Below are 10,257 nucleotides of genomic sequence, written 5' to 3'. Positions count from 1 at the left end.
CTGAAAATGTAGTCCAAGTTCCTTTTTAAAGTGGCCCGGAAAATAGTAAATCGTTCAAATCGTTATGTCAGATCGAGTATAAACAGAGAAAAGCTGAATCTTCAGGCTGTAGAATGTAGTTTAAGTAAATGGCGATCAAAAATTCGTTTTGTTCGGCTTTATTATAATTATTTTTCTTTACAAGTACAATTGCGTTTTCTGTATCTAAATTTTATATGCGTGCATTTTTATTTTCAGTTTATTACTTTTTCTTGATGCATTGTTTTCTCTAGGAAAGCGAGCATTTCAGCTAATTTTATTTAAAATGAAAATAGAAATATTTTATCAAATTCATAATAATTTTAAAAAATATTGGATTTTTCTTTGATTTGATTGTAAAAATTTTTCTTAGAGTATTCACTGCAGTAACATAATACTCTATGAACAATTGAAACTTTAAAAGTTTTCGATTGAAAATCGTCACATATCTGTATTTCGCAATTATTTCATACTTATTTATTCGTTGTTGAATTTTTTTGTTTGAATATTCGTAAAATTTTTCAAACTTATTCTAAATAAAATATCTGATCCCTTCACCAATATTTGTTGATCACATTTCATTGGTAACAGAAGTAAACTTCATGAATAATACTTATGATTTATATGAATAGATAGTTAATAGCATCTGTTTGTCATTATGCTAAATGTAAGGAAGAGTAGAAATAGCATTCGTTTTCTAAGAGCATAAATTTAAATTTTGAAAATAAAAATATTTTTACGCTGAAATTTTCGAATTGCAGATCCACAACTTCCCACCGGCGTCTGTCTGACTGTATGGCTGTCTGTTCTTCCTTAATTTGGAGAACAATGTTAGATAGATAGAAGTCGAGATCAGATATAGAAAATTTAGAGGAGGTCCCAATCAACTATATATAACTATGAACTTCCGGTCTAAATAGAACGCCATGACTATTGTTAAAAGGAAAAGCATGTTGCACAGGAGCAGACATTACTAAAATCCATCACTATTTTAAATTAAATAAATTAAAAATTACTGCCCGGCATTATAGCAATGACACAATAAATAGTTGCTCGTTACTTTTCATTTAGTTTAAGTAGTTTAATCGGATGGCTTTTAAATATTCTAAATTTTAGAATATTAAAATTACCGTTTTTTAATATATATTCCGTACTGGAGTGTTTTGAAGAATTACTTATTTAATCTATTTTAATAAATGCAGAAAAATAAACATATTGTATATTTTAATTATAGTAAAAACAATAAAAAATTTCTTCAAAATCATTATAATTAAATAAAATTTATTGTTATTTTATAAAATGAAATTACATATGCAATTAACCTGATAATCGTTACATTATCAAAAAATTTTATACAAAATATTTTCAGCTTATAGATTAAACTTTTATCGAAAATTTTTACGAAATTACAAATTTATTTTCTTCTTTCTAACTCCACGATTACTTTCTTCGGTTGAATTAAACCTTGGCCTCGAAAAAATTCCAAAGGTTTCTTCATAAAAAAAAAAATTAGTAAAACATTGAAGATAATTAAAATATAATAATACTAGCAGATGAACCCGGCGTTGCTCGGGCAAATAAAAAATAAATAAATAAAAAAAATAAGAACAGCAAAGATTAAGATTATTAGATTATTTCCTACTTCTAACCCTTCTAGATCATATTATAGTATTTTATTTATATTTACAAAGGTTATCTTACACACGAGTTTATCACACCAAGTGCCCAATCTAACACATTTTAAAAATTCTTTAAATTGTGTACAGTAGAGAAATAAAGAATTTTTAAACTGTGTTAGACGGTCATTCGATGTGATAAACCCTTACGTAAGACAACATTCATAGTTATATAGCCGATCTTACCCGTTTTCACGGGTGCAAGAATTAGGTCTCCCTCTTCCGAGAATAATTAAAGAATTTTTATATGGGTCTAAAATTATGTTTGATTTCCCGCAAAAACGCAAAAAACGCATCTAAACAAAATAGTACAGTAAAAGCCGAGCAATTCAGGGTAACACTTAGCCTTTTTAGTCAATTTCCAAAAATCCCTTCTTACTTGTTAGTGTGCGTTTTCATGGCATGTCCTAATTGTGTACCAAATTTCATCTTTCAATTCCTAACCGTTTGGACTCTGCACTTATTATTATTATTATTATTAACTCATCTGAATTATGTTATAGGATTAGTAAATATTATCTAGTGATTTAGACTGTAAACTATGCAAATTTAATTCTAATTTTAAAAAACTTACTAAAATTTAAATTACAGTAGATATTTTCTAGGAAAAGAAAATCGATCTACGCAGCATAGATTTTTCTGTTTTGGCTTGACACAAAAACACAAATTTGATGATATGCTTCTAACGTTCTATCTAAAAGTTTAAAACCAACAGATACGGGAAACGTGCGTGTCCAACGTCATAATCGGCAAAAATGCTAAAAAAAAAAAACGTTTAAAACACGCGTATTTCCAGCCGGCTGCCTACCAACTCCAGCGACCGGTTGAAACACACACATATATATATATATATATATATATATATATATATGGTCGAAGGACACAAGTGTGGACTTTTCAAAACACTTAATTTCGTCACGACTACGTGCATGCTAAATGCTCGCGGTAAAGATCAAAATAAAAAGTTGTCGTTGAGATCAATGTAAATTTACAGCCATCATGAAGTCAATTGACATATAGCGAGCGACGAGTTTACAACCATAGTTTAGATCAAGAAATTTTACCCCGAATAACTCAGCCCATACATCGAATTTTAAAATTTCTGTTTTGTCACCACAAGGCCTTGCAGAGTTTACTCACATTTGCAAAAGTCATGTTTAGTGGACGTGCGATTACTTTCAACTTCGATCACAGACAAAATACTTTCGGAGTTAGTAAGAGCTACGCTCAATAGTTGTATAACTGATACAACTCTACCCCCAAAGGCAAAATATATCTCCAAAAACATTGCGCACATGCGATCATACCTTATTTATGTATACTGCCCAATATCTGGTGTGAAAAACGTTTTCTATTTTTATGATCGGTATTGAGCAGTATCGATAAATGATACTATTAGCCATGGTGCAATGTGCAAAACTTAATTTTCAATTTTGTTTTCATTTTGAAGATAGAATCTTTGGCCTTTACAGACAACGATTGTACAAATAATTTTTTATTGTTGTTAAACGATAAAAGTTTAAAGATAAATATATACCTTTGTTTCTTCCGTAGCATGGACTCGAAAGTCACGGAACAAATGGAAAATAAACATTTTTACTACCATAATGGCGAATCGCATGCCAATGCAATTTCTCGGTCCTTCTCCAAACGGCAGATAAGTATACGGTAAAATAGAATGTCGATTCTCGGGCAGAAATCTACAATAGTGTTTTTTAAATATTAATTTGTAGAGATTCATATATGAACAACAGTTATATAAAATAATTATAGAATTACCTTTCTGGATCGAATTTTTCTGGATTTGGATAAAATTCTTTGTCGTGATGCATTGAATAAATAGGAATAGCTATAGTCATTCCTTTAGGGATCTTAAAGCCTATTTCCGATAGTTCATATTCTTCTGTGCATTCTCTCATTAATCTGTAAAATTAATTTAATTTATTCTATGAAATATTAAATTTATAAACTGTAATCTCTTGATTTTAATAATAATAATTTTCAAAAATCTATATCACAATATTGTAGTTTTCAAATGAAATTCACATATCAGGCCATTGTGGTCCATTCTGGATATGACATGCCCGATCCCTCATCACCCGGCCACAACATTGTTCTATTGGCTGAACACACAATGGTTTGATTAAAGACTTTCTTAGTGCTTACAGGGCGCTGAAATTTTTTAGGCATAATATGTTACTAATACTTAATATCACTTTCTGATCACTGAACAGTTAGTATGATTATTAATACACAGTTGCGATACATGCAATAACATGTACTGTACATTTACATTATAACTGCAAACATTACTATAAACGTTGCGTTAACAATGTATGGCAATAATACAAAGAAAAAAGATTATTGGAAAAATTTACAATAAAAACTAAATTTTTAATGTATTTCTCTGAAATATTTCTAAAAATGTGCTGCAATTTATCTTGTTTTTTAACAAAACAAGTTGAGCACATGTTTTATAATGTTACTGACACTTCTGTAAAATATAAAATTAATTGACTACTATTAGTAATGTCACGAAAGTGTGTTTAGAATTTGTTGTATGCGATCTTAATAAAGCATGATGCTGTAATGACTTTTCCAGCTAGGAACATTCAAAATTCATATTTCCGCTATTATCAGTGAATGTTACTGGTGATTCTCACGTTCTGGAAATTTTATCTACAATGCAATCCATGACTTGTGCAACATATTGTTTTGTTTAAAATATTGTACTAACATATAAATATCCGGAAAACATTAACAGTTCTGCTGAATGTTTAGTACCTGTACCCAGCGCCGTAACTAGCCTTTTATGCGCCCGGTGCGAGCTTCTGTAAGTACGTCCCAAAACTATGACCCAAAACTTGGTCCAGGTCATTTCTGCGCCCCACACTAGGGTCTGCCCCCTGTGCCTAGGCACCGCTGGCACCGCCCTAGTTACGGCACTGCCTGTACCTAAATATTACTACATATAACTATTTCATTATTTCATGTTATCTTACTGTATTCCAATTGGTTCCATTCTGACCGATTCGTTGACAGCAGCGTCCATATATTGCATTTTAAAAAGTACATCAAAGTTAATTTCTTTCTATAAAATTCAAAAATATAATTAGTTGGTTCAGGAATAATGATAATTATTTATGCTTATGACATTTTAAAACAGATATGAAAGTAGGTTGAAATAAGACTAAATTTCAATTAAATTAAATTTTAATTTTAAATACAAACTGATATTTCTTTATAAAACAAATTTAAAATAAAACAATATTAAAATTCCATTTTGAAAAGAAATAGTAAAGTTAAATTGAAATGCTATATTTTTATTTGACCCTAAACGATTTAATTTCAAAATGAAAATAAATGTATAAATCATTAATGACAGTTTCATCATATGAAAATATATTTTATTCAACATTTCCATTATAATGAAAAACAATCCAATTTCTCATTATAATATTTCACAAGTTCACTATTTTCTGACAAAAGTTTTAATTCAAAACTTTTTCCCGAAAATTACCACTTTAAGACGTCAGACGGCATGATAAGGAAAATAGACAAAAGATTAGAATCGCAACATCACATGTTTAGCGAGCGTATTTTTATTTGTGAAATTAAAGATTACTTTTCTTTGCTAGTTTCATTATATTTTCAAGTAAAAACTTGAAAATATACTCTATCTACAAATTTTTGAAATTACTCGTACAGTACATTACTATAATCTTCCAAACTTGATTATGCAAATTTCTAACTTTTTTATTTTAGCTTCAGGATAAACTTTCCAAACACTAAATACTTTAGGCAACTATTTTCTCATATTATTCTCAGTGTAGGAAATTATTTTGCTAACACAATTTATTATTAATAAGTTTTAATGCAAAATGAAACCAAAATTTCTTATAATCAAGAAAATTGTATTTATTAAATATATAGATCATTAAGTAATTATTTATAATGTATAATTTCAATAACTTCACTTACATTATTCCTACTAACTTCGTCTATTTCTTCGATTAACTTGTTTTGACATTCAGGATTCAAAGCCATGTGATACATAAAAATCGCTAAAGTATTGATAGTTGTTTCACTTCCGGCAAAAAGGAATAACATACATTGAGCCAGCATTTCATCCACACTCATAGCTGTAATTAATTTAATACTTATTATTTTATTTCAATAACGCACATAGAGCACAGATGTACGAATATAGAGATACAATTAGTAACATACTTTTATGTTTTGGTAACATTTTGTAATTCGATTCTTCTGTTTCTTTAGAATCTTCTGAGGAAATTTCTAAGGTGCCTTTCTGAGCATCCATTAATAATTGAAGAAAATCGTTGGCTTTCTGAGTAAAATGAAAGTAAAATATATAAATGCATTTATATTTAATATCCAAAGTTTGTGTTTAACATTCATAGTACTTAAACATATACAAATATTTGCATATATAGCAAATGTTCTTTTCTTGGACAAATTGGGTGCCAATCTACCATGCAACAAAAATATGGCCACGCTAATCAAAAATCAACTCCGCGTAAAACTATAATCACTCTAGTAATTATTGTTTAACGTGCAGTTGTGTCGGCCACTATGAGTAGAAATGGTCTGCTATATTTTGCTCTATGGAAAAAAACAAAACTTTTCGTGCAAAGCTCACTTGTCGCGGGTGTTTCTAAATGAACTATGTCCGAAACTGGAAGAAGAAAATATACAATTGACGATATTCGTTTCAGATAACGTCTCTTTTCGCAACGCGGCAGAGTTAAGTCATCTGATATAATCTTGGGGACTTCAAGGAGGTTTCGAGTGGTGACAAAATAAGTCAAGTTTTCACTCTTCGGACACGTTTTCTGGAAGAGATGGTTGGCGAATCATCCTGGACAAGTCGAGACAAGTATGCCAACCGGGCGAATCTGATAGGAAGCTCAACTCAACTCTTGATTGATCGGCCAACGAAACTAAACATATATATAAAGCAACGCGACTGTTGGAACGGGGAGCCTAGCCAAAGACCGTGTTGAGAGAAACAAGTCTAGCCTAAGAGTATGTTGTTAGAAGCAAGCAAGAGATATTGCTGTATATTATATTGTGAATAATCGTCAATGAACGGATTTAAACTGAATTCCAGGAGTCGTAAGGTGTTCTTTTTGATGGACTACAAATACGGAAATTGGAAGGTACCATCTGAACTTTACTGGGACATAATCTACAGCAGCGTTTCTCAAACTTTTTGCTCACGCGACCCAATGTATTTGTTTGTAATGGTTCTGCCATCCAAATATTCTTAATATAAAATTTAAAAAACCTGTTAAACTGGCTTTAATGTACAGTATATAACGAAATAAAATCATGAAGTATTGATAATAACTTCTACGTGATTACATTTCTATTAGGAGCGGTTCGAGCCAATTTCGATTTGTAACAAATAACTTACATCAATTTCAGTTTTTATTATTCAAATTTAACTAATAAAAATTCAAGACTATTCAGTATTCTATTTTACTTTGAGAAATGTTACAAGTTTGTTTTATAAACTTAATGAACCCTTCTTTAAATGTACTCTTCAAATTGTAAGATTTCGTCGAATTCATTTGTATAGAAAAAAAATTCTTTAAAAATTATTTATTGATCCACGTGTGCCAAAATCCATCCGTTACTTATTTTTATAATTTAATGTTATATTTGACAAAAAGTTAAAAGTTTGAATAAACAAGAAAATATTTTCAAAATGCATTGCAACTTAAATGGCATTATGATTACGACCTTACATAAAATATCTATTTTGATGTTATGCAAATTTGAAAACAAAAATCATCTCATATACACATATTCTATAATCTTAATTTTATTACTAAATGACAACAATAATTATAAAGAAAGAAGTCGTTAAAATTTTTCTGTACTTAAGAGAATGACGTGGTTCGGATTGTCCGATTTAGGTCAAATATTCACCGTTTTGTTTTATAATTTGTTGACATTTTAAAGGTAACTTCATAATGCCTCTCTCATAGAAGCCCTGGTCCCTATTGGCAAAAAACTCAACTAAGCGATTTTCGTGATCTTCTCTTGACGCCAATTTTTTATCACTAAGGAAGTTTTGCAATGATAAAAAAAGATGGTAATTGCTTGGTGCCAGGTCCGCACTATAAGGTGGATGCATCAAAACTTCCCAACTAAGCTCCCAGAGTTTCTGGCAAGTCCCTATAGACGTGTGTGACGTGGCGTTGTCCTGATGAAAAACAACACTTCTCCTGTTGGCCAATTCTGGCCGCTTCTGATCAATTGCTAGCTTCCAATGGTTTAATTGTTGACAGTAGAGGTCCGAATTTAATGTTTGACCATATGGAAGCAGCTCATAGTAGATGATTCCTTTACAGTCCCACCAAATGCACAGCAAATCCTTCCTGGCCATTATTCCTGGTTTGGCCACCATTTTGAGCCGCTTCACTGCGCTTTGACCACGCTCGTTTTCACACAATATTGTCATATGTGACTCATTTCTCATCCCCAGTCACCATCCATTTAAGAAATGGGTCGATTTTGTTCCATTTGGCCAAGGCTTTGCAGATGAAAATTCGATCCATCATGTTTTTTGCGTCAATTCGTGTGGCACCCAAACATCAAGCTTCTTTTTGAATCCAGCTTTAAGCAGATAGTTTAAAACTGTTTTGTGGTCAATCTTTAGCTCCTGGGTGATGCTACAACTGCTAACATGCTTGCCCATTTCAATCATTTCCATGATTCTATTGACATTTTTAATGACGGGCCTACCTATGCGAGGTGCATCTTTAACATCGAAATTACCAGAATAGAATCGACGAAACTAAAATTGTGCATAATTGGCTGTGACAGTATCGGGACCATAAACATCATTCACAATTTCAGCTGCCTGGATTGCATTTTCGCCTTCATCAAAGCAAAATTGTAAAACATACCAAATTTTCTCTTTGGTAACTTCCATCTTTTACACCTTATAACTCACAACTAAATCGACCAATCAAAAAACTGTAACAGAATTTTTTTTAGTATAAAATGTCACTTTTCCAGTGAGCACAAGTCTGAACTTGTTTGATCAATACTTTACGAGATATATATCACTACAGCCATCTAGCAACAAAATAATGGATTTCTTTTTCCCCAACCTAATATATAAAGAAAGAAGTCGTTAAAATTTTTCAGAACTTAAGAGATGCATCTATTGTTGCTAGTTCTTAGAGAATATTTCAGTGATATAAGTATTAAAAGTTCTGTACCTCTGCGGAAGGTAGTGTCATTTCTCAACGTATTAAAATTTTAATGCGACCAATAGTTTGAGAAACGCTGATCTAGAGTGTTAGTCATTTTACACTCCCATCTAAACCTCGTGAAGTTATTTTAGGAAATGGAAAACGCTATTGCTAAAAAGTGTCACAATGGAATGATAATTATGGATTCTTTGTTAATTTCTAATTAACTGCCACGGATTGTAGTCAGTTTTTCGATCGTGAAAGCGTTTATTAGAACGTTCCTGCAGAAGGATAAATTCTAATCCAGAGAGCTGTTTTGTATAATACATATCCGAACAAATTGTTTTTTATTATGCTCTGTATTCGTCCTTTTCTATACTCTATTGTCAGCATTGTTTAATTACTGTGTAATTATGCATGCCAATCAGCTAACTGAACTTTTTATTTGAGACCAAGAATGTCTATTCACTTATGTGACATTTTTCTTTTTTCGATGTACAGTACACAGTATTCTCTGAGCCAGAGTTTTGATTCCAGTTGTGACACTGTATAATAAATAATTATAATTGAAAATGTAATTTATAGTAGATTATGACAATTTTAAAAACAAAACATGTTACTAATATGAATAAAACTAGTAAAATTGAATCTGGATTTAAAAGTTAGAAAGAAGACCTACCGTTTTTTCTTCTTCGCGTCGTTTAACAACATGCAAAGCAAATTCTTGAAAAAAGTCGAACGCACCACCAAAAACATCTACTTTAAAAAATGCTATTATCTTCGGAAATAAAACTAAAATAAATTAAAAATCAACTTTATTTCACACGAATCGTGTATTTTAGTATATAAGTTTTACGTACAGTACATTAAGCTATATTAAATTTTATGAAATAAAATGACTAAGAAGGCGGTGGCTATTGCGAAAGCAAAGGCTTTAGAAGAGGCATATAAAGTTTATTACAAAATTGTCTAGGTGGACTTAACGTATTAATAGGACTTTGGTGTATGGTTATAAACACAAGGAGGAGTTCATAATTAGAAAACTCAAAAAATCTTTATTTTATCACCTTTAGTAGTTTTTCTTGTTGAGTCCACGTAGACAATCTTATAATAAAGTACGATTAAGGACAGTAAGGTAACTAAATAGGCATATAAAGTTTTCTAAAGAAAAGGCGGAGAAAGGCAGCTGATGAGAATTGCCAAGAGATAAGGCATCAAAATATTTTACCTCTATTAAACTTATTAAATATGATACAGGAGTAGTATTAAAAAATTACAAAAGAGTCGAGGAAAGATGGAAAGTATATTTTAGGAATTGATTGAATGAGGAATAC

General features: G+C 30.8%; 1 protein-coding gene across 2 annotated transcripts in view; it reads right to left on the bottom strand.

Annotated features, from left to right (window-relative positions):
• Nucleotides 1-1,279: 1,279 nt before the first annotated feature.
• LOC136988895 (cytochrome P450 3A24-like) overlaps nt 1,280-10,257 on the bottom strand; it is a 31,816-nt gene continuing 22,838 nt past the window's right edge. For both annotated transcript variants that reach the window (XM_067286903.1, XM_067286904.1), the window contains exons 8-14: nt 9,603-9,715; nt 5,925-6,042; nt 5,676-5,836; nt 4,697-4,785; nt 3,474-3,617; nt 3,232-3,394; nt 1,280-1,510 (exon numbers count right to left, since the gene is read on the bottom strand). In XM_067286903.1, the coding sequence (XP_067143004.1) occupies nt 1,433-1,510; nt 3,232-3,394; nt 3,474-3,617; nt 4,697-4,785; nt 5,676-5,836; nt 5,925-6,042; nt 9,603-9,715 (866 nt within the window). In that variant the 3' untranslated portion in view covers nt 1,280-1,432. The remainder of the gene's footprint in view (nt 1,511-3,231; nt 3,395-3,473; nt 3,618-4,696; nt 4,786-5,675; nt 5,837-5,924; nt 6,043-9,602; nt 9,716-10,257) is intronic.

The sequence above is a fragment of the Centruroides vittatus genome, unplaced genomic scaffold (genome assembly GCF_030686945.1).
Source record: "Centruroides vittatus isolate TY-2023 unplaced genomic scaffold, ASM3068694v2 scaffold_386, whole genome shotgun sequence".
In the NCBI taxonomy this organism is placed as follows: Eukaryota; Metazoa; Arthropoda; class Arachnida; order Scorpiones; family Buthidae; genus Centruroides; species Centruroides vittatus.
The sequence above is the reverse complement of the archived record's forward strand: the minus strand, read 5'-3'. Positions and strand labels throughout refer to the sequence as shown.